Here is a 24,616-nt window from a genome sequence, read left to right as displayed (position 1 = left end):
CAAGAAATTTGGAAACATCGAATTCATGATGGTCGTGGAACTTGTCTATATTTCCTACTCCTTCGTCAGTGGTGTCCTTTATACAAGATGAACAGCTCCAGAAGGGAAGGATGAGGATGTATGACGTCGACTGAATTCACATCAACCATGCTGTAACAGGCTCCAATCTGATCGTCCTCCGAGTCCCAAATATTAGAGGTTGATATGTAGCACAAGACTATTTACTGTGATTAGACTGAACAGGTCTCTAAAACCTGTTGGAACGATACAAAATACAGTCTTAAATGTCCAAAAATTTTCTCGCTAACTACCACGTTTGCTGGTTCACAATGCTGTCGAGGACACCCGTTCCTTGCAGGTTCGATAAATAGACTTTCCAGTCATCTGCCCTGAAGAGATATCGAGTGTGTTAGAACAAATGACGGCCACATGCAGCAGATACTGACTCATATCCAGCCGGCGTTGCGGACCACATCGACGATGCTGCATTATCCATGCTACTGGGTAAAGAGGCCAAGAAGGTGTCGAAATCGAAATCGGTCTGAGGCGAAGAGTCAGCGCTAGCATTTTCAAGAGAATTTGGATTTGGGATTGTGAATTCTGAAGGTCTAAGTGTGCTGAGAGGGTCCTCAAAGAGATGTCGTGGGGTATCAAGTACAGAGCCTTCAGGAGAAGAGCCTTGACTCGGAGTGGTGTTAAGGAAGCTGCTCAAATCGAAACTTTGGGTAGCCTCGTTTCCAAATTCTGATTCGGGTCCGAAATTATGAGGACCGTGTAACGGATCGCGTGGGGTATGGAACACTCGATACGAGCCAACAATCTGTCTGTCTTCCCTGTTTTCAGCCGACGACTGTTGAACTTGGTCACGCAAGTCCTCAGACGATCTTGGCCTCTTGTTGTTAGTCAGTGGAAGTATTTCACCAACTCTGGCCATGTCTGTAATCATATCCCTAGGGTTGCATAAGCATAGATTCAGATAGTAGACTGCCTTACTCACCAGAATCTTCCCGATGATGGCCATCTATGATAGCGTGCATCAGAGTTCAAACTTGCCCTTCAGTACACTAGCTTACCTGGTTTCACACATTTTGAACGTTTGTAAACAAGCATCCACTCCCAACATCGCATCAGCATTTGCTGAGGCTACGCCAGAGCGTCTTCTTGTCCAAGTACTGAGCAGTAGTACGACTGCAGCAGTGAAAAAGCACATCTAGAAGGAAGATTAACAGAATCTGAACCGCGCTCAATGAATATCCGCACCGTGGACTGAGGAAACGGCAACAGAACATTTTGTTCGATCATAGCTACTGCAACGTGACTGCATGCTCGTGCTGCGGTGACGCACATTGTCAAGGAAGGGAAAGACAACGAAGATGGATTTCGAGGCATTGGAATGAATGGCCGATGGATGAAGCACTATCAGCAGGTGAGGGTCACGTTCTACGATAAGAGCATAGTATACTTACCTGCAAGTTATAATAATTGCTATATAACATCGCACTTTGTTTGAAGAAAGGACCGCGCCGATCTGGATCCCATTTCACTAAAGATAGAGATAAGAGAAAGGAATGACAACGAAAACTTGGACACAAACGATGTTCCGGCATCGCGTCGAGCCACTGGTTGAGTAAGGAGTCCAGTTCTGCGATGAGTTGTTGAGTAGGCTTCATTACCGGGCGGCCGGAGACGAGCTTCGTTTGTCGTATTGGATACTGAATGTTTTTCAGTATGAGGTTTTTCTCATCAGGAAAAGGATTACTTACTATTGCACGCATAGAATAAGCCAATATATCCATAAGTTTCAGGTAATGAATGAAATAAGAGACTTTGGAAGGCGTTCCAGCGGGTTGCTTGAAATTTGAATCTGGGTCAGATTGATCCCAGTATTCATCATCGCAGTCTACAGGAAAATCTACGTCATATCTACGAGAGATTTCGAAATCAGATGCCCGCATTGAATTCAGAATCAACAAGGTATTGACTCTTCTTCGTGTATTGTCGACGGTCGGCCTGCAAAAGATCCAATTGACCTTTCATGCGTCAGTAGTAAGAAAAACGCCCGTTTCCACAATTCATCCATAACAGTCGGACGTGGAAGATTTCGCGTACGATGCGCACCAACGTCTTGCGCTAGGCGTAAGCTGTTGAATGTATGAATGTCAGAAACTCATTCACTTTGAAAGGCCAGACGCACCCGAACCCAATTTGTGTCCATGTACTCTGCGATACTGTGGTTGCCTTGATATACGTGACACTGAGCTGAACGACAAATGTCAGACCTAGCCAAAGGAATAAAAGGAATAAGCTCACCGCGTAACATTGTATTTCGTGAAGGGAAGGCTTTGCTGAGAGTTGAAGACTAGTTCGTATTATGGGTACTTGAGCATAATAATGCCACCCCGCTGTGAGGTACTTTCAGTAATACGGAGGAATTGCAGAGAAGAATCTTACCAGAAGAGGGAATAGTAGGCCCTTCTGAGAATACTCTGGGATCATCGGAATATCTAGCGCCTATCGCACAGACCAGTAGCACAGTACCGCCAAAAAATGGATCATCTCGGTGGACACCTTCCGTTATTCCTTTCTGGAACGTTGGGCGGTGAAGAAGAGGAAGTACAATATCGACATTGTCGAAATATAGATCCACAAGTACCAACAAAAGATCGTCGGGTGGGAACTCGTATTGTGGTTGTGGGTACTGGAGATATCGCCTAGATCATACATTAGATACATTTCGACAGGGAGGACCTGGGGAGACATACATTTGCCACTGGAAAAAACGTTAGTATTATTCCGATAATAAGTGTGGCTGCACGCACGTCCTCCGGATCCCATATTGCATCACGTTTCCGGTTCAAAACCTCTGGTGGCTTAAAATACGACTCTCCAACATGATGTTCCTTGTGATGTAAGGCCGTTTCGATGAGATACAAACCACTAGACACACATTCCAGTCATTTTGAAGTTTCGCAAAACAATCATGAATAGTTGATACCTTGACCTTCCAAAGAATCGCTTTCGGTTAGGATCTAACTTGAGGTTTTCGAGACGTAAGCTGAGGCTTGCATCATTGCGGGGAAGTTCTTCAGCTTCATCATGTGGACAATCAATTCCGTTTTCCAATTCTTGAGCGATGTCGACGCCGGGTAGCAGCTGAATACATCAAGTTACTTTAAAAAAAACTGAAATCTGAGAGTAAAATACGCACCTTTTGCAAAAGTGTCTCCATTTTTTCCAGTCGTTGTTCTAACCCTGAGACGTATCTATATAGATTAGAGTAGTTCTGGGACATGTCAAGATTTTGGAATACCCTTTCGCGGAACCGAGATTCTGCACATTGCTGTATGAGTAAGAAACTATCAAGCATGTATCCGGGGGGTACCTTCGTTAACTCTACATGGGTGCATTCAGCTCCCGCATTGACACAGTTTGAGCAGCGTTGTCCTGCGACCCCTCCGCTATCGCCTGAAAATATTAAGAATAACGCTGTGGAATGTACTTTGGATTCCCCTACATTTGACTGTAGGATGTCAACGAGGATGTCAGTGATTTGTTTGTTCAGATCATCAAAGCGCTCTCAACTTTTACGCCGTTTGCAAAGATCACAGCTACCCGGAGTCCTGCGCCGCTTTGAAGCACTTCCGGAAGTGGTCACATTGGCCATTGCCAGAACTTTTCTCTGGAAGTGCGAGGAAGGTCAAGATGACTTATGAGTAAACAAGCGCTCGCCACTCGAACGGAGATCGCCCGGCAATACTCGGCAATTTGAATGTGGCGAAAATTCTACATACTTTTTTTAAAAATTTTAAACTCTTCATTAACCGCAAGTAAGTAAATCTAAGTACTAAGGCGCGGGGAGTCACGGAAACAAATAGGTGATATCCTCGTCTGTTGCCTTTCTCCATTCTTCAGATATGGGTACACCTTGACTGGGTCCCTGTGTGGTGGTAGAGCTGCGGGTCGTAGAATTCTACATACATGCATGTAACTCCTAACTCTTCGAGTTAAACCTCCTGCAATATTTCTACCAACAGCTCTTTCACGGTCACACGATTACGATCTCGCTTCCTTCCTCGTTCCTCCTTCTTTGAGGTCGCCGAAAACGCTGCACCGAAAACTGCACTGGCAAGTACTTCATCCTCTGGTCCATCCTTAACTCGCAGGCGATGCGTTAGCACGCGGGGAACGATCCTCGCAATATCTGCTTGCGTAAGATCAAGAACAGGCAGTGCTGGTACTCTGACCGAATCCGAGTCCTCGTGAGCAAACTCGGTAGACAAATGGTTCTCAATATTTACTTGGGGATCAATCACAACAAATGCACTTTCAACGTCATTTAAAACCTTGGAAAACCTCTCGTCACCAGTTTCGCCACCGGTCGTCGAGTTGTCATCCGTCCTGGCGTCCGAACGTAATGTTTCGCTAATAAGTTCCATTCCAGTGGGATCTCCACCTAGAACCCTAGCTGCGCGAGACAGTTCTGACGCGTCCTTGATTGCGGTGATAGAAACAAGTCTACCTTCCAATTGATGATGGTGTCGTGTGGCAGAAAATAGATCACTGACATATAAATGCAGATTCGAAGGAACGTGAACTCGGGAATAGACTTCCTTAAGCAGACTCATTATTTCAGGCGTTATCACTGCTGGCAAGCCATTTGAAGGCGTTATGATTCCTGGCGAGATATGTCGATGAGGTAACGCTTGAGCTAAGAAAGGTGGTGAGTTCGGGGGAGAGTTTGCGAGTTGAGGTAAAGGTGATAGGATTGGAGAGGAACGGTGGGATACAGAGCGAAAGAAATTCTTTGAAAGTGCACGGACAGTAGGATGGAGCAACACCGTGGCGCTCAGAGCAAATTTGTCCAGCTACAGAGCCAAATATGAAGTCAATCGGTGAACGTTGGAAATGTACAAGGGACTGACTAGAGGTTTGTGGATAGGGGGCCTTTCCCGCTCGTCTAGTGGACAGATATAGACAAGGATGAAGTCTTTGGGGAATGGCCATACACCGCTCAAATCGGTATCATCTATCACAACTCTTCTTTCGATCAGAACTTCGGTCAGGGCTCTCTGAGATGCGAGACTGGCATGTTCCAGTCCAGAGAGTACTAGTGCGTCCGGAAGTTGAATCTGAGTAGGGTCCCGAACTACACGGAGCGGGGTCGGGTCAGAGTAAGAATGTGGAAATGTAGGTTGGGGAAGAGCGGATAGTGAGGAGTTTCTGGAAGCAGTGTTTATATGAGTAGGTGAGACTACTTCCGTTATACTCGGACTGTTATAGTCTCCAAATGGTTCGGAGGCAGACAGTGATAACGAAGGAGCCGTGTTTAACGACTTTGCGGATAGTAAATCATTGGGATATGAAAGTGATTTAGTGTACTGGCTGGTCATGCTTCGTACTGTGGCGGAGCGGGATCTGGATCTGGAGTCAGGACGTTTGCGGTATCTTCTAGCGCCATGGCCCGTCAATGTCGATACTTCATCTTGTCCAAGATGCGAGGAGTTAGTTCCAGAGATAGGTACGAATAGAGACCGAAGGAAAGTAGAAATTCCAGGAATTGCAGATAAATCATGTTTCGAAGTGCCTGTGCGACGATGGATTCGAATTCTGTGCGTCAAAAGACCAAACACGGTAGCCAACGTCTAGGACAAAAAAATCTAGTAAGCGCTACTACACATACACATCAGTGAATATGGGGAAAGAATAAAGATTTAGCATTTATTTATCTATCGACGTGACAAGGAAGAGAGGCCAAGCAGCAATGAGTACGCGCAAGGCCTACCTTGACAGCCAACTTGACCACCAGACCAATGTCATCTTCTACAGTTCGAAGAATGAGGTGTTTGTTTCCAGCAATGAGACAGAGTAGAATTGATTGAAAGATGACAGGTTCAATGGGAAGACCACCCGAAGCTAGTCGAGCATTTGTTAAAAGTAGAGGGACGAAGGAGGGGGTTCCGATCCGAGTTAGAGGAAAATCGGCCATATCCGACATAAGATTTCCAAAGCGAGTTGCAGAGGAATTCCGGCACGCCCTGCCAGTTTAGCCTGGTTTCGGGAATAAACAGTTGGAACCTCGAGGCACGGGTAGTTTCGTGAAGTTATATTACCGCGAAGGTGTGATGGTGGTGGCTGTCAGAAGCAATATATGAAGCTTGAAGGCGCCAAATGAGGAAGATGCTAAATGATATTTACCAAATTGATTAGGAAGCGGAAAAGTGGGTATCCTTGCAGAGAGAATCTCGTTCTGATCATGAGTCTGTCATAAGTTCATCGCACGTGCTGATTAGATTAGATAATCACTTAGAATGGTGTTAGCATCCATTTCTATTCCCATCTCGATTGAATCGGCCACTGGGAATCGGCTAAATTTCCGCGAAGCATGGTGTGTGTCCCCTTCTGGCCAATAGGTTACTCGCCTCCTCCATCTCCCTCTTTACTTGACAAGCTATCTTACACCCTGTTTGCGTCGGGACGCAACTGCTCTTGTGCTCGTAGCGTCCAACACCCTTCCTGCTCATGCATCCATGGCAAATTCTCCTCCTTTGTTTGTTGTGGACGATACATCACCCACCATCCTATATTTTCCTTTTGGTGACACCCTTTCAATCCCAAATTTCACGGCGGGCTGGAATCCGTTATTTAATCAAACCAGCTTTGGCGGGGTTCCTCTTGAGGTGGAAAATAGCACCACAGTTCACATCACCTCGCTCAATAATGCCTCTTTTTCTCTTAAATGGAAAGGTCATTTAAATGTAACTTTCAAATATAGTGACTCCGCTCACGAATTATGCAGGAACCGGGATTCAGCTCGCTGGGTATACCACGGATGCATCATATACCATTCTCTTAGACGGTTTCCCTCGAGATGCAAAATCCACGAAGACTCTCCTAGCTTCAATTGAAGATCTCGACAATGTTGACCATGACATTTCACTTACAACCATCATTTCGGACACTACTCAAAATCAAACGTCCTCGTTCCTTGTATTCGATAAGGCTACAATCTTAGCACCGCCAGCTTCCGATAACGCCACCGTCGAGTGCGTTTCTCTTGCATTTACAATCTATCTGGAACTCACATTGTCCTTTGAAGCACACTTTTTGCCCCACAGTCGTTGAATGATAGCGGAATCAGCTTCATCGGGGAATGGAATTTCCAGAATACTTCAGGAAATGGTTTGAGCCCTGTTTACATATCTAACAACCCGGACGACAGTGCCTCAGCAAAATTTAACGGTGAGCCGAATTCCAAGAGGACCAATCAAATGGGGACTTATAAGGCTCCTGATAGGCACTGCGCTACAAATTTATGGGACAGTCTCTCCGCAAGGTGGAAATTATACCGTAAAACTGGACAATGTAACGTCCCAGTTTTCGGCCAATGCATCCTTCATCCAGAACAACACCCTTCTTTTCTTTGCCAGCGCGTTAAATACCGACGTAGCACACGATGTTCAAATATCAAATAATGGAGGCACATTAATTTTACCTTTCAACGGCTTCGTAGTATACTCCTCTGGTGATCCCAAGTTAGTAATCTTATTCCATACGTGTCATTACTCTCATATCTTCTCAGTATTCCTTCGACGGGTACTACACCAGGTGCTGCGTCCCCTGGTGGCAATCTTAGTAGCGGCTCCCTTCCTAAAGGGACTATAGCAGCGTTGGTGCTAGCTGGTATCCTCGCATTTCTGCTCATCAGCAGTCTCTTGTTCTTTTTCTTTGTATGGCGACCAATGAAGATTAAACATCGGCAAGCTCTACGAGAACGATACATGCTGGAACGAGATGCTAGTGGTGGAGACGCAGTCCTCAACATCGGACAGCACACTCCCAGCTACGTGTCCAATATCAGTCCAACTGGAAGTCGGAGAACTCGTGGAAGCCAAAGAAGTAGCGGCCGCTCAGGGTTTCTCCGCTGGAAACGGGAAATGGAATCCACCGATGGTGGAAATGTGCTCGGCGCGCTTGGGCTGATATTTAGGCATTCGTACTCTCCTAAGGACAAAGCACCCAGTCATTTGGATGATGATAATCTTTATGAGGATGGATCGGGAAGTCGCAAATCGTCTAATATCTCTTTTACATCTCCTACTCAGAGTCCTGGAAGGAAAGGCAAAAGCCGCTGGACTGGGAAGTCGAAGCAAGATGTTCCCAGCTTTACAATCGATCTCCCTCCATTAAATCTGTCCCAGGAGCATTTCGAGATTCCAACATTACTTCCACCTCCTACCGCTCACACACCCTTGTCTGATTTTACTTCCCTGACGTACATGTCGACACCTGACACTCGAAACTTTCGGGAACTCTCCTTCAATGCGCCATTTAGTCACCTTTCCAATACATCACACCCTCAGCCTCCTGCTGCTTCTCCTGACTACGGCAAAACAGTCAGTCATGGCGCGCCGCTCATCCGCGATGGGTTTCATAGGTCAAATGAGTCTGAATCAGAAGTCGACTTTCGCTCTAGTCTTGTTTCAACTCGACAAGAACCCGATCTTCAGGTGCATGTCCAAGAATTCGAGGTCCAAAGTACCAATGCCACTTTCTCAACCAGACGGAGCGTGAGCCGTACAGCCGCCAGCATGTACGCGCGCGAGATGGATCGCGGTAGTGTGCGAACCAATGACGATGGTTTGAGCATGTTGGGACCAGCAACAGCTAGAGCTGCAATACGAAGTTTGAGTCCTCGTACTAGCGAGCTCGCCTTCACTACCCTCGGTTTGCACCAACCGGTTCCCTCTGCTAGCCATTCAGAAAACGACCCCAGATTTCCTCGCGAGCGACTTGTAAGCGACGAAACACTTCGACCACAAAGTCAAGACCCCTCGGCGGATGTTGATCTTGCGAGGCACGACCGTCGTAAGACCGTAGAAAGTGCCAGCAGGAAATCGAGGCTGTCAGTGAGATTCGAGGATGATACTGATAGATTGACATCAAGTTCCAAAAACCAGAGTGCAGAACTAGCAGATGATAGTCTACTTGTACCACCTGGTCGTTTGGAGGTTCCCAAAGCCGCTTTCCGTTTAACTCCTCAACGTCCGGTCACTTCCCCGATCTCAGAAGCCGACTCTAAAGTCGCTACATCTTTTTTGGATCTAAGCGGTTCAAACTCCCAGTCCAACTCGGATTCTTCACAGAAAGAACCGTCGTTGGCTTCACAAGGGCAAGGGTTGAAGTCAAGATGGAGCGCTACTACCGCCACTGATTTGGGATCACACAATCTCAGGCAGGAGTCATCGGACTCTCAGAATTCCGGAGGATCGACTTCTTCTCCTTCTAGTAATTTCCCATTCCCTGTATCTCTGCCCGCATCCCCGCATCACCCGGAGGGATTCAAGCCATCGCCGCCTGTCACACCTTCGTCGGGGACATACCAAACGCTCGCACCTGGGCGACTAAATATTCATCCTCATCCTTTTGGCATTGCCATGAACCCAGCTTCTCCGTCAGATAGTGTTCCCATATCTATATCAGATCTACACTTTCGACACAGTGATTCGGAGAATGACGACCTGATTACAGACTCCACTGCGGATCCTGGCTCCCACCTTCCTCCTCATCCTCCTCTTCCCAGCATTCCTCCCACACCAACATCTCCCCCTCCTCTGAATGCGCCATCTCATGTCGCCCCACCCACTTCTCCGACCTTATCAAGTCCCAGCTATATTGTCAGTCGCGTGTTCCCTCACAGCCGATCAAATTCCGCAATTGACCCTCAGTCACCATCTGCCCACCGGACCGCTGGCAGCTCATGATTGCTTTAGTTCGCTCGCAATCCTGTCCATAGGATGCGGTTTGAGTGTGGAATCCCGAATTTGCAAATCCCATGAGGTCACTTCCACTGCTATCCCATGTACCGAATTCGGACAGTATTTTTCGCCCACCTGCATCAGCATCTTATTGCAACACCGACAAATCCTCAAAACTATGGGCTCGGAGGGGCTGAAAGTTGAACGAAGGAAGCACATACATGTTAATCTGACAATCTACATACTGTATATAAGTTTTGGATTCTGGCACCATTATCGCATGTTGTTGTAATTCTCAGGGGACTCTTGAATTTCTTCATATAGTTACACTCCTTCATTTCGTGCTATTCTCCGTATCATTTGTATTGTATGCGTTTTCCCGTTCTCGTATCACGGCTACCATTCCGATGCCATTTACTCTTCGTGTTGTATCTCAAATGCTGGAGCTTTGCATATAGTAGTAATCTCATTAATATTCAGAACATGTAGAAGGACTAAGGAGGTATCTGTGAAGAGTCACGTCGCAACCCAAAACTGACAAAACGTTTGAAGTCTGAGAAGACCTCTCGACGTTGGTCGTTCCGTGATACTTCCGTAGAGCCTGTGGGCGGTCCACTTATTGGCGGAGAAACCAACCCAGAGAATATACTCTCTGTCGCGCTCACTATCGCAGGGCTAGTTAGTGTTCCACCCAATTGTGTGACACTCGGGGGGTCCATATCCAACGACGATAAAAACGAAGTGCCCTGAAGTTCGTCCTTTGTACTGGTGATTGTTACGAAAGAGTCCAGAAGATGATTTTGTTCGCCTTTCGGGGTCCCTTTCAGGTCAAGAATCTTGAAAATGCTGAGTGGAAGGATCTAATAAATACATTGAAAACTTCGCTACCTTCTGGAAATTTGAAAATGAGGCGTCCCCGATAAGAAGTGTGTAGTTGAGTATGAATCCTTCTGGTGGGTCCTGTTCAACCGATTAGAGAAATCAATGACAAAATATTCACAACACTTACTACCGGTGTAACTATGACTTTCAATAACGATTCCAGTCTACTGGTACTCTTACTTAATGACCGAGTATAGCTAAATTGAGGTTGGTATCCGTGTCAATTGGAAAGAGGTTGATAAACTGCACCTCGGAGTGATCAGCGAATCCCCCGGCATTTTTGAAAGGTACGCTTTGACTGTCTGCAAATCAATGAGCAGCTAGGACCAAACAAACATCACATTATTTTCTAGTGTTGGGATATAGCGAAAGGAATTTATATCACCTGTTCAGCTCCGATCTCCTTCAATGGTCTGCTCTTCACCAAGGAATTCGTGAACTTCGCTATGATTAGACTGACACAATTTAGCCGGCCTCCCACATGAGAAACATCGTCCCTCACCTGCAGGCTTTATCGAGAAAATTTCTAAGGTACTTCTTTTGTTCTACAGTAGGCTTAAGAGCTTCAACAATTTGCTCCGCTGTTCGAACTAGCTCCGCAGTGTAGGCAGATGGACCACTGACGTGGTTGAGATTTGACCAAACAGACCGCGACATTGAACTGAAAGCAGGTTCACAAGCGGATTCGAGTTCCCGAAGTTGAACAACGATAGCGGCCGATATGGCACTATAAACATAGATCGATTACAAGAAGTATTCATAGTGTGAATTACCCACCTCACAAATAGATCACGCTCCTCCTGCAGAGAAACCTTCTCCTTAAATTCTTCATCGATATGGCTGCGTATCTTGTCCTCTAGCTATGTAAAGAGTCAATGAAATGATGTAGAAACATAGGAACAGCTTTCACTTCTGATGCAGTAGTTTGGCAATAATCCGCTGTGTTAATGACCATGGATGCTTGCTTGAGTTCCGCGATGTCGAACCTTGCCGAGTCTATGGATTTACGAGGAGCGACAATTGGAGGAAGTCTGTTCATCGAAAAGCATAAGACCATTCAAAGTTGACCTAAAGAACATAGATACCGTTGTTTCAAACCAGCTCTCAAGACGTCCTCTTTGTGAAAAGTGAACAACATGACTTTAAAGCGAGAAGTTTGATTGCAGTACCTGCATAGATTCGTAACCATTTCTTATGTACGTTGCACAATTCGAAAAGAGGAGATCCTCGAGATAATTTGGCGCATTGCTCCAGACTCTGAGCATAGAAGTAGAAGAGTTCCGTGGATGATGGTAGTACCACGATCGGAGATGAATTGCTTTCGTCACCATCTTCTGCATCGAGAGTTTCCAAAGAATGGCGCGGGGTGCTCTTGAGACCCTTGTTTTTTCGATGAGGAGCAAGCATGTCGGACAATGCTCTGAAGTAATCATGAGGATATTGATAAGCATGAGAAGGAGAAACGTACCTATCTTGAGCGTCAACAAATACGCTCATGTGGGGGTCAAATGCGTGCGTGAGGGGTTTCGGAGGTCGGGAATTCGATTGTACAGTAGCAGACAGCATATCTTGATACTTGAAAGTAGGGCCATGAGTAAAGATCATACCAGCAACCTCGTGAACTGTACCGGTGTAGCCCACTTCTTGGCCATCGAAGATTCAAACTCTGCGGCAATTTGCAGATTATCAAGGAGCGTCTTGACAGTCAGTGACTTTCCTGCAGTAGATAACAATGTAGTAATGTCATCTCTAAATCACGAATAATATCAGCAGCAGGGTCATGAATGAGACAGTCGAACAAACCGAGTGATCTCAGTGAATTTCGCCAGCAGGTGCCAACCGACCTTCCATTCTGAGGGAAACACTCTTCCCTGTTCAAGTTCGTGGGTCTGCAGTAACCGTCTGAACCAGGAAAATCGCCTCGAAATGTTATCCAGCTGGCCTGCTTCATCTGTGGTACGAAATATTCGTCTGTATTCCTTCAATTCTAATGCAACATATCTCTCGACCAAGAGCGAACGGAAATCCTCCCCGAGGACATCTACTACGAGACAGGCGTCCGCGATGACAGCAGGTTTCATACCCTTTGAGCTATCTTGCAAATAACTAATCCGGGGGTCAGGCCAACGATTTGTGAAAAGCAAAGAAACCTACAAGGTGTCGAAATCCTTGTCTATAACGGAGCGCAGCTTGGTTTGAAGCTCTTGTATTTGTTTCCATGTCTGCAAGACTCGAGGCACAGACATGTACGACGTGAATGTTGACGCCAGTTGTTTTACAGCCTATTGCAAAGATGAACAAACTATGCAGAACCTCTATAACATCGCGACGTACGGCAAGAGTTTGCGAGATCTCGCGGTATTTCCTTTCCGAGAGGAGATCTTCAAGTTGCGCCAAAGCATTGACTAACCGACCGCTCAGTGTCTACACAGCAATAGAAATTATAAGACCCAACCAAGCATTTGAAGCCTTTTCAAAGTGGTCATACTCAGTATGAGATTCTTCTTTGCTAGATCCAGAACCTGGATGTCCTTCGTGATACTTCTGACAACAGCTTCAGATTCTGTGGCCTTTTCGCGTATACGTGACATTTGACCAAGTAGTTCCTGTGATGACATTAATGAATTTGGAGGATAGAATACGGACAACAGGGAACGCACTGATATCATCTCCTGAATGAGTTGCATTCGGTCGGAGTCCTGATTTCGTTTCAGTCGCTCCCTCAGTAGATCTATTTCCTTTTGAATTTCCCTCTGTCTTTCCAGAAGCCGTGCTTGTACCGCTTCGGTATATGCAAGAGAGGATTCTGTGTATCGAACGACCAGTCAGAAGGATTATGAAGATGCATAGAACGGAACTTACACAGACCATTGGGAAACAAGCTATTAAGCGCATCTATAGCGTTGGAGCTAGCACCTGCGGCTAGAGATGAATGTTGCTCAAATACGCGTTGTACAGCGATGAGCACTTCAGTGGGGAGGTCGTCGTTCTGCATAGCAGGATACTGGACCACGTGGACATCATTGGCGCTTCACAACGGCGCTTATTCCTATCATGGCCTCCTCCATTTCAAGCGATACTCGTGCTCAAGTTGTCCAAATATATGACAATCTACCTACATACGCTTGCGCTAAATGCTCTGCTGTTGTTGTCTGTGAATTTATGGCATAAATACAGAATCCAAAACCGATAGTTGCCTGATAGGCTCTTCAAGACGAGCTGATAAGTAAAGCGTTCTCTGGTAGAGATGGCCGAGGATAGTGAGCATTATTCCTGACATTTCTGTGATCCAAGTCATTGATGCCATACAGTCTTATGCATTCTGCATGCAACGTCAAGCTTGGTGTAAAGGAAGAGCGGCCGTTGCTGTAAGCTTATCACTCAAATACCTTACCGTTTCAACCGGAATCGCTGGATGTCTATACGATAGCACAGGTCTTCATTCGGTTGCAGATGTATTCTGTATGGGATGCAATGACAGGTTGGGCTGGTATTATCACAGTGCGTCGGAACACTCCCAGAAGTATAAAGAAGGTAAGAAGATTGGCCTTTCAATAAGTGTGTAGTATGCTAAAGCTTATACCATGATGGTGTAGGGAAATATCTCTTGGAGAAGGAGAAAATAATCAAAGACAACGCTTGGACTTTGGATGAATGAGTTGTGCAAAGCAAGAAAATATATACGAGAGCCGCTATGGCACCCTTGACCCATTAGTGCAGATTCAGAATCATCTTATGGACAGCGTTCACCTGCCACGCCAAATGGCAGTCTGTGCGGAAAATCATTTCCACATATTGTACAGTTACACCGAACGATTCAACAAAGATATACATATCTAACGATAGGCTACTATTGTGAATTTGAATCAGCTCCATAACAATGCACATAACCAAGTACTTACAGTTTCATTGCCTTGAACTGTTGATCCTCAAGTTATGTATATTCCATCATCCCAAGATCCATTTGACGTTGGGAGCTGTTCGTTACCCGCATACACGATGTGACCAGCATCCCGAGCAAATAATTGGGGAAGACGGGGCTGAATGCTTTTCTTCTTCCTCGTCTTGATCTGATTATTTGGCTGTTGGTGCTCCGATAAACATGCTTGTGAGATGGATTGTATCTCTGTTTGAGCCTGAGGTACATCGACATTCATGGCTACTGCGACCATTTCGGAGGCGGTAGGTTCTCCACCTGGTCTGAGAATCGGGGCAGCAGGGATCCTGGAGTAATGCTTACATCCTGAACATGTGTAAATCATGATGTGTCCATGAGTAGAGGACCCTACATGAGCGTCAGGAAGATGTGGGAAGAATTAAGCTGAATATGAACCGACTTCTCGTCCTAACAGAGGCTGTTGAGCCGGGAACAAGCACAACATTGCATCCTTTACAGAGTGTCCGTTTCACTGAAGGGTCCCTAATTCGGATCAACGAATTGGACAAAACACAGTGAAGTCGAACCTACACTTGAACAGTAGTTTTTGTTCCAACCGATTTCATCGTCTCTATGTAACTTCTTGAAAGATCATTGAGCTGTACGATCCTTTTCTTTTTACTTTTCTTGCCCTCGTTTTTCCTAGAAGTGGATTCATTGACTGGCTGAGATGAGGATGACACAGGCGTTGACGGCGAAGACGAGTGAATGTTGTTAAGGTAAACGCTTGCTTGGTACAAAAAATTCAACCGTTGGATAACGTCCCGATTAGAGATGCTGCTCGGATTTGGGATGTCGTTCTTCGGCTTTTTGCCCATGACTGATGGAGGAGGTGGTGGTGGTAAGAAGCACAAAATGACACACATCACTGAACAAAATTTCGATAGGACCCTTGAGCTCAGGCGAACGAAATCGCATACAGTATATACAAATAGGGATCATGAAGACAATTGGCATTAATCCCTACGCGCAAAATATACAACTTATTAGGACTTCATAGCATTATCGTCCTCCTTTTTCGCCAATCCTTCCGCTTGCAGCAGCTCATCGATCTCATCCGGCTTGTAGATCTTTGCCTTCGGAAGTTGTGTTTCTGTATCAAGAGTAATGACAGCAAATTCCACTAGAAAGCGGATTTGAGCAAGGTTGAAAAGAATACACAGAGACAGGGACTCACATTTCTCACTTCCTAATGTCGTACTGTCCATCGTCTTGCTCATAGTTTTGAGCACAAGACTTATCGCGGCCTTGACTTCGATATCGTCCTTGTACTCTTGTTTCAGTAGACTTTGTGCTGTACCATTGTTAGCGCCGATGCAAGTAGCTTTCCAGCCAGAGTAGTTTCCTGATGGGTCCGAATGATAGAGCTGGAACTGGTAATGCTGGTCGTAGCCAGCGTAGAGTAAAGAGACACCGAATGGTCGAAGACCTGACAGGCGATCATTTTCTGTACAAAACGAGACCATTGAAGAGACGTACCTCCGTACTGCGTGTAACCCTGCTTCATGTCGCAAAGCCGCTGAGCCAACAGTTCTACCGGAATATCCTCATTGTATTGCAGTAGATGCTGCTGTGCGGCAGATCGAGCATAGTTGATCAGCGAATTAGCGTCAGCAGTCAGTCCTGCTACGCCACCAATGACATTTCTGGAGGTACGTAGGTAAGCGACGATGGTCAGACATTCGGATGTGTGTAACGCACGAATTTAGCAGAAAGATTTTCTCCCCGCTGCCACCATATCCACCCTCTTTCGCGCCTGAAAGATCAAGGAGCTTTCCCGTGACTTTCTTCTCTGCTGCAAGAACTACACCATCTTTGGCTAGAACACCAAGCACCGTTCCTGCATGTGAGATTGCTTCCATGGCATATTCAACTGCACATAATCTTCAAGTAATCCCCGGTCACTTGAATTATATGTGCTTACTCTGATATAACCGGCCTAGATAGAAGCTGATGAGCTCGATTGCGAGGTGTTTTTATTACGATGCTTACCTTCCGGAGAGAAGATGGTTGTCCGACCTGTTCAACGGTCGTCAGCGGGGTAACTAGTGGTCGACGACAGCGATAAACATACTATCATATCTTCGAGACTATTAGAGACTCGTCAGCAATAATTCTTCAGAGAAAGCTGTGATGTACTTACCATAGTAGATGAGAGATGAGAGAATCAGAATAGGTGAGTACAACTTCAGAGATCAAGACGCGTCACTTGCGCATACGCGTCCTCGGCAAATGCCGGACCGCACGGCTCCCCATCTTTGACCATGATCTTCTGCATCCTTCACGAATCATTACTGAACATAACAGTACGAAATATCTGTCTTTCCATTCTAGCTTGCATATTATATGTGGACTGTATGACAAGGTCTTTGTAGTCAAAATTACACGTCTAACTTCTCCAGACCTTCTTTGACCTTTGCAATCTGCTGCTCAGTCGAGTCCTCAGCATCTACCACAAACACACCTTCTTCTCCTTCTGGGCTTTCCAAAGTTTGCAGCTGACTATCCAACATGCTCGCCTTCATGAAATGACCTTCTCTTTTCTGCATTCGACCTAGCAGCAATTCCCTTGAACCCTTGATGAACACAAAATATGTCGGTAAAAGGTCGGGATGTGGAGGCTCGAGATGCTCTGGTAGCACTGCGCTATTTGTATCGGCTGCTTCTTTTCGTTTGCCTCGCAGAATATCCCGATAATACTTCTTGAGCGAGGAACATCCGACGACCAATCCGTGTATTTTCTCACAGCCCTTCTCCGCCTGAAGCTCTACAGATTTGTGCTCTGCAGTCGTCCGAATGAGCTCAAGCCATGGTTCCCTGTCTGCGTCCGTCAGTGGTTGCCCGGAAGCCATCTTTTCTACATTTGCAGGTGGATGAAGATCATCGCCGTCGATGAACGGTATCCCCAGCTCTTTCGCAAGCTCTGCACCCAGCGTCGATTTCCCTGTACCTGATACGCCCTGTGGTCCATGTTGAGAAGGTTTTGCTTCGGGGAGCGGAGGTGCATTATGCAAGACAAACCATGACAACAATCAGCACCGGTTTCCGGTCACCCTTTGGCTCATGCAAAGATTCCATGACGGTAATTTGTTGGTGATGTTGAGATGAAAAGGGAGTATTCCAACAAGTTGGATAGTAAGACTTCGTTCGAAGGAAACACTTGCACGGACTTCTCGGTCCGAATCCCGATACCGGTGGCAGTACTCATTATGCACAACCGGGACTCGACATACCTCATTTTGCCATCATTTAGTATTGGTTCGAGTTGTACATAGGGCTAGTGTTTGCACAACTCATCGGAATCATCGGGATGTCCGAGTCCTGTTGTCACCCACACAGCTTGGAAGTGTAGTGTATACTGTAAGCCACAAACAGAGAAGACTACATATTGTACAATGAATTACCTGTCCGCGACCGATCGCGACTGCCCTTGTTCAATGACTTTGAAATTCTATGGAGAGGAAGGCAGTAGTAAAAAAGTTATGTAAATGATACTTATTACAGAATGGGTTCAGGTATGAACAGGAACGAACACTCGAAGAAAAACAACGCTGTGCTCGTTCAATTAAACTACGTATCCCTTAAGAATAGTACGAAGAATCAACAACAGAACAGAAAGGGAATCAGAACGTAGATGTAGCAAAACACATTCGAATTATCGAATTAGACTTCATCGAGTAATGTATATGGATACAAATATGCGGCATTAACGATAACAGCAGTGGTGTGTATATGTGAGTCAGAAATGGAGGACGGAAATGATAAAACAGGTAGAACAACAACAGCACGGATTTTGAAAAAGTGTCGAGAAAAGTAAGAGGATCATCATTCTGTCATGACTGAATTACATGTACCTCCGCCAGGGATTCTGACAGATTCGAAGAGAGAAGCGATGTAAAACGACAAGGGAAAATAGATTTCAGAAACGAGAGAAATCGAGAGCCAAATCTACCACAACAAAAGTAGACATCGTTCGCTTTGATATTGACCAGCTATTGTTTTAATATCGCGGAGCCCAAGGAGTTGGACTGGGGTGGGAAAGAACGAGTTCTGAAACGAGAGGATAGGGGAGATTACTGAATGATGATGAGAATGAGTGATGGAGGAAGACTCATTGACGTTTGTATACTAGTAAAAAAGAGTCGTTGGAATGAGGCCCAAGCACATTCCATGCGTGATGAGTCGATGATGGTGATGGTGACGTAGAGATGTGTGAGAGATATGCAAGGTGCCGAGATAACAAGAATAAATGATACAAGTTTTCCGCTCCTCCGACCCCGGGAGAGAGTGATTAATTTTGATTGATCATACGAACAGTTTATTGTAAGACTCCTTGCATATCATGCATAGGAGGCGGCGGCGGCGGCAGAGACGACGAGGGAGCAATATTCAAAGACGTGCCGGCCGCAAATTCGAGGGAATTATATGCTGGCGGCGGACAATCGAGTGCATCGAACACCATCGATTGTCTGTGGTCATCATAACGAGTTGGCATAGAGTCGTGACCATTGTGAAACCACTGTGCCAACTCATTATGTGACCGTTTCCGGATCCGCAAGCCAGTCATCCAATCTGGGTGTGACACTGCTGTCGGCGTTGGGGGAAGCGTACGGCGAGGACACTGTGATGAACGTTTTTCCCTCGTCCGAGAATTCATTGGCCGTGTGCTGCTTTGACTATGACGAAGTGGTGAGTGACTTGTTGAGGCCTGTAAAGAAATTGGAGGAAGCTCAGGTAACGTCCTCTGAAATTGTGAGTTATTGCGACTCAAGAAAGTTGAGTCGACAGAGGGTCGCCTGCGGTCTGGAGTAAAATCAGCACTGTATGGTTCAGCGGGGCTAGAGGGACTTGTATGGGGTCTTGGAGGACTAGAACGAGAACGATGTGTCGCTGAGTGCTGGGAAGGCGGTCTAGGAAGCTCCCTAGGCCGTCGAGAAGCCGACGCGGAAACGGGACTAACCAGGTTGCGCGAAGCAACATATTCCGCAGGGAGAGGAGGAACGGGAGGGATACCATATTCATTGTAGAAGGATGGGTCTAGATAAGTGTGAGATGGTGCAGAGGCTGTCGTGAGAGGGTAGAGAACAGATTCGGCAGAGGGACTTGGTGCGCGGGACGGAGTCGAAGACGGCTGAACCCTCGTATCAAGGATGTCTTCAGACTCAGTCTCCTGATCGCTTTCACTCTCGGAAGATGAGAAATCGATACTCGAGCTCTCTCTATACAGAGATGGATACATTGGCTCGCCATTCACGATTTTGGCAATTTGATTAAGGTTCCCAGGAAAGCGTACGTGCGAGGCAGTAGATGCACTCGACTGTCGCTTCGGATAGAGTGGGACACCGTAAAGAACCTTTCTCCACTGCAAGGCCGAAGTTGACGCAGGTGGGGCTGACCTAGGACCAAAGTCGTCACTACCGGATACTTCGGGAGGAAGTTCATGATTGACTTCTCCGTCATGCTTTTGAACAACCATCCATTCTTGTATGTCGGTAGTCAAAAGGAGAGCGGTAACCATTACATAGTCCAGGAGAAGAATGGAGACACCCTGGTGGACCAACATGGGACGGGTGTCGTATTTATCGTGTAATGTTTCGAAGACCTTGATTATTGGAGGCATGGTTTCTGCACCTCGTTCCAAAATCGCGATGGGACCTTTCGCAGAGGCAGCTAGGCACTATAAATACGTAAGTAGAGTCTACATTATTGACAGCACCAACCCTTACCCAGTAGGACGATCCGACAGCCTTCCATTTCAAAGAACGTGAATATCCGGGAATCTTGAACTTGCGCGGGGCGCTAGATATACAACAATTTACCTTGCTATTCCATGGAAAAGCGCTATCAACGCACCTCAGAATTGAGCCTGGCCTCAGAAATGTATCTGCTTGTTTTTGCCGCCCACTTCGCATCTGGATGGTAACACCATCTAGCTGTTTGCCTTTGGCTTTGCTAGGATCTAAGATAGGCCATTCAACTTCTGCTATGGTGGTATTTCCATTCCAGGGATCTGAGCGAACAACGCTGGTTTGAGTACCGTTAGTCCTGATAGTGTACAGGGGGACCCGAGAAATGTCGTCTTTGATATCGCTATCCAAAAAGGATTGTGAAGAAAGCTTGAGGACCAGCATCGGATCTTTGAGAGGGAGACCAGAAGTATCCCCAAGGTCGAGGCGACGTAGATATGGCAAAACGACTGAAGGAAGAACCGAGGCACGAGAGACTCTGCTGTCGCGGAAAGTCGACAATGGACTGCCATCCATTTGACGACGAGGGGGGCCGTCGGGAGAAGATGAAGAAGATGAAGAGAATGAACCTCTGTTCATTGGAACAAGGTGGTCGGAAGGAGAAAGGGCATATACTTCACTTGAGAAAGATTCAGATTGGACGGCAATGCTGAGATAATGATGCATCAAAACGGAAATCCGAAAAAGCACATGCATTCAGATCCATCAGATCTTCCGTTTTAAGTGGGCCCGGGAAAATGGGTTCTCCGCCGAATATGAGGAGCAAACGGTCCAACAAGAAGTTTTCGATAATTACAACTTTGAGCGGAATAACAAGCTGAATACGTTGGCACGCCCAAGAACAACGACAGAAGTATAAATTGAGGAAGTGCTGCTTTCATAATCTCAAAGATTACGTATCACTACATGGATTCGCCAAACAAACAACAAACTCTTTTACTTCCAACGTCCAACTCAACTACTTACTTATAGTAAAGATGTCTACTGACGCGACGGACCCTACAGCTGCTACGTAAGTCTTTCATGTAGCTAATCTCCAAAACCTGTTTCTGAACATTCCCGCTTTTTTTTCTTAGTAAAGTTGCTGCTGAGGCCACCCAGCCTATCGACGCGTCTCCCAACGCCAAAGGCAAAGGCAAAGCTCCAAAGGAAGATCAGTCTATGGATGAAGATGAAGACGATGACGATGACGAAGATGACGAAGACGAGGAAGAAGGGTCAGAGGAAGAGGTCCGTATCTTTTTTTGCTCTTTCTAGGCGCGGGACGCGTAATTTTGTTCACTACTCTACGAATGATACTCTTTGTGCCACTCTCTATCCCTAACTCTATCAGTAATTAACGCGTATATCCATATAGGAAGATGAAGACGACTCCATGGAAGAAATTGACCCATCTGTGATTATGGCTGGGCGCCGTACGCGTGGTAAAAAGGTTGATTATACATCCGCTGAGGCTCTCGCAAAGGCAGGTCTGAAGAGCAGCGAGAAAGAGGAAGATGACGATGACGACGAAATGAAAGAAAACTGAATGGTCAGAACTTGAAGGAAGAACTGTTGATTATCAGTTGGGCTCGGAAGGCAGCTTTTTGAAATCATATGCACGGGGAATGTTACGGAACCGTTCGTTTTCTTCCTTGTCTCTGCCTTTTACCCGAATAATGTGCTGCCTCTAAAAATTATTTCTCACTATTGGTCTGTTTGAACAGCGTACAACCTGTCGCTGAAAATAATTTGTTGTTGTCGCTCTAGTACGTACTGTACCCCCGTTGTTGTACAAATACTTCAGGCGTGCTATCGAAATCCAGTGTAGTGTATCTCCTTTGGCGAGTGGTTTTTCTACACCGAAGCCAGGCTGTGTACACAACCTTTGACACTCGGAGTCAAGGTTACTATAAATTCTTGTATTCCACTTTATTCTACAGCAGACATCACAGCAGCTTCTGAAGGTTGAATACGACTGTTGTATTTGGTCACAAGGCTACGAAAAAAAATTATAGGTGCGGTTGTTTTCCTCTTGGTAACCGAGCTACCGGCTGAACGTAAGTATCTGGAAGGTATTGGCCTCTTCAGCGCTTCAATTTCGAGATCGTTCCTGAACCCAATGGCCCTTACCGAGAAATGGAGATGGCAGGAGATGGCAGGAGATGGCCTATAAGCCTTGAAACCGAGGGGATCCGAGGTGAAAGTAAACATGAACTCGCCATCAACCGTCATTGTCCATACGACGAGGTGAATGACGTTCCTTTAGGGTTCCTCGACTCATGGTGATGCGCCTGTATTCGCCCGAAAAAGCTGGATGTCCATATGGTTGCACGACTACAGCTTGTCATCCTACTGTGAGTAGCTCCGCCTGTGATTTCTTGGATTGACACGGAGGAATGTGGAGATCCCAGCTTGACACTCATTGTTACTCACACGTCCGGTACAAACTATGAGATACCAGGTGGAGTGTGGAAATATATCTGCAAAAACGGGGGAGGGGCTAGACTGATTATATGCATTGTTGGCAGACGTCAAAGAAAAACTCGTGCGAGATTGACTGGAGGCTATTTGAGGCTGATTTGAGGTCAATTGTGGCTTAATGTGAGAAAGGTTAAATGAGATGGATACAATAGCACACAATTCACTGACTCATGGCAGACTGAATTTCTCCTCGCTCCATACTTTGTGAAGAAATCGACTCCATGATAAATCAGCCAACTCTGTGCCAATGATCGCTTTTTTGGAGACTGATGTGTTCCTAAAAACCAATCCTTTTCAACGGGTCCAAGTAACCTCGTCTGGACATCTACGAGATTTTCGGAACCGTATTTCTCCGGGGACAACTTTCGAGAACATATGACTATATCATCGAAATCAGGTTCTTTCGTCAGTGTTCTCTTAACATTTGATGCAGAGTCAAGGTCTGTTCCTTAATGAGCCCGGAAGTTATGGGTACATTTGGCCGCCAGTACCTGATGGTATGACCTGGTATGATACCTGTTCCTTAGCTCCCCCTCCTTATCTTACCTTCACAGCGCATACCGCTTGTGCAAAGATTTAATGTCACGCTCTGGCCATAAACTTGACAGCTCCCAATTATTCTTGCGCGCTAACTCGAAACTCAGATCGACATCTTTCTATGGCTGGCTCGCCGGAAAGTGGTAATACCGCTATATTCAACGCGATGTAAGAAGACTAACATTGTTCCCTCCCATTTCAAAATTCTCTGATACCCTGTCGGTCTCTTAGCGAGTATTGAGCATTGTTCCTCCCGTGTGTATCCGCATAACCGTTCAAAAACCAGATAGATCTTTTGATTTTTTGGGGGGTAGGTCTTCTCCCGAGATTTCAAAGTAAAGTATAACACGAGATTGTTGATGTCAAGATCGTTGGTGGAAGTATATGAAGGAGTCATTCCTCGATCTTTTACTTACAGATTCTGACACTGGCCATAGTATGCTAACTTCTACAACTTCCTCTGCTATTTCTGTTTCGCTTCAAGGAAAAGCGACAATAATTACGATCGGTATTCAACTCTCCCAAGATTTCTAATTCAAACAAAGAGAACCAATATTCCAGGCTGGTGGAGGTAAGCCTAGTACGCCACTACTATGTGACGATTTCGCTGCTTATCTTTCATTAGCTTCATGAGCCTGAGGTGCACTGTCTCTGTAAGCTTTCAGAGGGAGTCTATCCACGAACGGATAGTCCAAAAATACATCCGAAAATCATGGACTCCGCTCAACCATCGGAGGGTAAACCCACCGGTGAGTACATATTTTTGTCCTTTTTTTAAAATGTCAAATCCTGACGAACTCATTTTTGAACATTTCGAAGTTATGGCAACGTATGTCTCAACGTTTCCAAGTCTCAAGGCCTTTGGTATCTGAGCCTGAACTCGCAAGCATAGTATACGGAAAATTTGAGGGTGTATGCCAGCTGACAGCCCGAGCATCTTTGAAAAATAAATTACGACCCGGCCTACGAAGCTTCTCTCCCAACCTGGTCTTGACCGCCGTCACCGTGTCACGCGGTTGTACATGTTCGCGTTGATTAACGTTAAGTATGATCAATCCTGACGTTGTGACTCCATTAATGTCGGCACGTCTTTGTTTGTTTCTTATGTAGTACTTAGTACCGAGCGACCACCGAATTATGGCTACCATCTATTGAAACGAGTGGTTAGTTCCCAAAACCAAGCATTGCGTTCATGGTGACTGCAGTCCTGAGCCGCTGTCCCAGGCTCTTAGAAGAGATAAGCGTATCCAGGTATCTACGCGTCCTGCGAGTATGGTATATACATTCGCAATGCG

At 46.0% G+C, this 24,616-nt stretch overlaps 10 protein-coding genes across 10 annotated transcripts; 3 read left to right on the top strand and 7 right to left on the bottom strand.

The window, feature by feature from the left end:
• Positions 1 to 307: 307 nt before the first annotated feature.
• C8R40DRAFT_1184140 (putative fungal-specific transcription factor) lies at positions 308 to 3,664 on the bottom strand (the record flags this gene model as incomplete). The annotated part of the gene is made up of 19 exons (XM_046232985.1): positions 308 to 389; positions 447 to 950; positions 998 to 1,021; positions 1,074 to 1,210; positions 1,261 to 1,416; positions 1,467 to 1,543; positions 1,595 to 1,712; positions 1,764 to 1,923; positions 1,983 to 2,141; positions 2,195 to 2,259; positions 2,311 to 2,402; positions 2,452 to 2,711; positions 2,763 to 2,770; positions 2,820 to 2,937; positions 2,996 to 3,153; positions 3,209 to 3,263; positions 3,311 to 3,330; positions 3,383 to 3,465; positions 3,583 to 3,664. 19 exons carry the CDS (start codon positions 3,662 to 3,664, stop codon positions 308 to 310), a joined length of 2,358 nt encoding a protein of 785 aa, XP_046087782.1.
• Positions 3,665 to 3,810: 146 nt separating this feature from the next.
• On the bottom strand, positions 3,811 to 6,272 carry C8R40DRAFT_1098282 (uncharacterized protein). The gene is made up of 4 exons (XM_046227802.1): positions 6,196 to 6,272; positions 5,783 to 6,132; positions 4,923 to 5,642; positions 3,811 to 4,865 (listed from the first exon to the last, which is right to left on the bottom strand). Exons 2-4 carry the CDS (start codon positions 5,993 to 5,995, stop codon positions 4,005 to 4,007), a joined length of 1,794 nt encoding a protein of 597 aa, XP_046087781.1. The 5' UTR covers positions 5,996 to 6,132; positions 6,196 to 6,272; the 3' UTR covers positions 3,811 to 4,004.
• Positions 6,273 to 6,313: 41 nt separating this feature from the next.
• Positions 6,314 to 10,005, top strand: C8R40DRAFT_110684 (uncharacterized protein). Its single transcript, XM_046228178.1, has 5 exons — positions 6,314 to 6,744; positions 6,797 to 7,043; positions 7,097 to 7,239; positions 7,295 to 7,532; positions 7,580 to 10,005. Exons 1-5 carry the CDS (start codon positions 6,528 to 6,530, stop codon positions 9,759 to 9,761), a joined length of 3,027 nt encoding a protein of 1,008 aa, XP_046087780.1. The 5' UTR covers positions 6,314 to 6,527; the 3' UTR covers positions 9,762 to 10,005.
• A 244-nt stretch (positions 10,006 to 10,249) lies between these two features.
• On the bottom strand, positions 10,250 to 13,632 carry C8R40DRAFT_1160025 (Vps53-like protein; the record flags this gene model as incomplete). Its single annotated transcript, XM_046229962.1, has 17 exons — positions 10,250 to 10,591; positions 10,644 to 10,715; positions 10,765 to 10,834; positions 10,887 to 10,957; positions 11,023 to 11,092; positions 11,140 to 11,364; positions 11,415 to 11,497; positions 11,548 to 11,668; positions 11,779 to 12,057; positions 12,106 to 12,212; positions 12,266 to 12,386; positions 12,441 to 12,743; positions 12,792 to 12,919; positions 12,972 to 13,042; positions 13,093 to 13,243; positions 13,298 to 13,443; positions 13,506 to 13,632. 17 exons carry the CDS (start codon positions 13,630 to 13,632, stop codon positions 10,250 to 10,252), a joined length of 2,487 nt encoding a protein of 828 aa, XP_046087779.1.
• A 59-nt stretch (positions 13,633 to 13,691) lies between these two features.
• Positions 13,692 to 14,295, top strand: C8R40DRAFT_1041869 (yippee-domain-containing protein; the record flags this gene model as incomplete). Its single annotated transcript, XM_046224028.1, has 5 exons — positions 13,692 to 13,787; positions 13,842 to 13,897; positions 13,949 to 14,005; positions 14,068 to 14,171; positions 14,234 to 14,295. 5 exons carry the CDS (start codon positions 13,692 to 13,694, stop codon positions 14,293 to 14,295), a joined length of 375 nt encoding a protein of 124 aa, XP_046087778.1.
• A 136-nt stretch (positions 14,296 to 14,431) lies between these two features.
• Positions 14,432 to 15,500, bottom strand: C8R40DRAFT_110521 (RNAse P Rpr2/Rpp21/SNM1 subunit domain-containing protein). Its single transcript, XM_046228107.1, has 4 exons — positions 15,106 to 15,500; positions 14,975 to 15,057; positions 14,540 to 14,922; positions 14,432 to 14,487 (listed from the first exon to the last, which is right to left on the bottom strand). The coding sequence occupies exons 1-3, from the start codon at positions 15,438 to 15,440 to the stop codon at positions 14,567 to 14,569; spliced, it is 774 nt and encodes a 257-aa protein (XP_046087777.1). The 5' UTR covers positions 15,441 to 15,500; the 3' UTR covers positions 14,432 to 14,487; positions 14,540 to 14,566.
• Position 15,501: 1 nt separating this feature from the next.
• On the bottom strand, positions 15,502 to 16,789 carry C8R40DRAFT_110561 (nucleophile aminohydrolase). Its single transcript, XM_046228130.1, has 8 exons — positions 16,718 to 16,789; positions 16,649 to 16,664; positions 16,567 to 16,593; positions 16,499 to 16,513; positions 16,276 to 16,429; positions 16,054 to 16,220; positions 15,752 to 16,003; positions 15,502 to 15,697 (listed from the first exon to the last, which is right to left on the bottom strand). The coding sequence occupies exons 1-8, from the start codon at positions 16,718 to 16,720 to the stop codon at positions 15,561 to 15,563; spliced, it is 771 nt and encodes a 256-aa protein (XP_046087776.1). The 5' UTR covers positions 16,721 to 16,789; the 3' UTR covers positions 15,502 to 15,560.
• A 166-nt stretch (positions 16,790 to 16,955) lies between these two features.
• C8R40DRAFT_1041910 (P-loop containing nucleoside triphosphate hydrolase protein) lies at positions 16,956 to 17,652 on the bottom strand (the record flags this gene model as incomplete). Its single annotated transcript, XM_046224032.1, has 2 exons — positions 16,956 to 17,534; positions 17,596 to 17,652. The coding sequence occupies 2 exons, from the start codon at positions 17,650 to 17,652 to the stop codon at positions 16,956 to 16,958; spliced, it is 636 nt and encodes a 211-aa protein (XP_046087775.1).
• Positions 17,653 to 18,892: 1,240 nt separating this feature from the next.
• On the bottom strand, positions 18,893 to 20,900 carry C8R40DRAFT_1169202 (uncharacterized protein; the record flags this gene model as incomplete). The annotated part of the gene is made up of 3 exons (XM_046231342.1): positions 18,893 to 20,251; positions 20,301 to 20,373; positions 20,428 to 20,900. The coding sequence occupies 3 exons, from the start codon at positions 20,898 to 20,900 to the stop codon at positions 18,893 to 18,895; spliced, it is 1,905 nt and encodes a 634-aa protein (XP_046087774.1).
• A 398-nt stretch (positions 20,901 to 21,298) lies between these two features.
• Positions 21,299 to 21,849, top strand: C8R40DRAFT_1169201 (uncharacterized protein; the record flags this gene model as incomplete). Its single annotated transcript, XM_046231341.1, has 3 exons — positions 21,299 to 21,333; positions 21,398 to 21,551; positions 21,679 to 21,849. 3 exons carry the CDS (start codon positions 21,299 to 21,301, stop codon positions 21,847 to 21,849), a joined length of 360 nt encoding a protein of 119 aa, XP_046087773.1.
• Positions 21,850 to 24,616: the final 2,767 nt, after the last annotated feature.

Source organism: Lentinula edodes (assembly GCF_021015755.1).
Source record: "Lentinula edodes strain Le(Bin) 0899 ss11 chromosome Unknown C8R40scaffold_12, whole genome shotgun sequence".
Taxonomy (NCBI): Eukaryota; Fungi; Basidiomycota; class Agaricomycetes; order Agaricales; family Omphalotaceae; genus Lentinula; species Lentinula edodes.
This window is presented reverse-complemented; position numbering and strand designations above follow the sequence as displayed.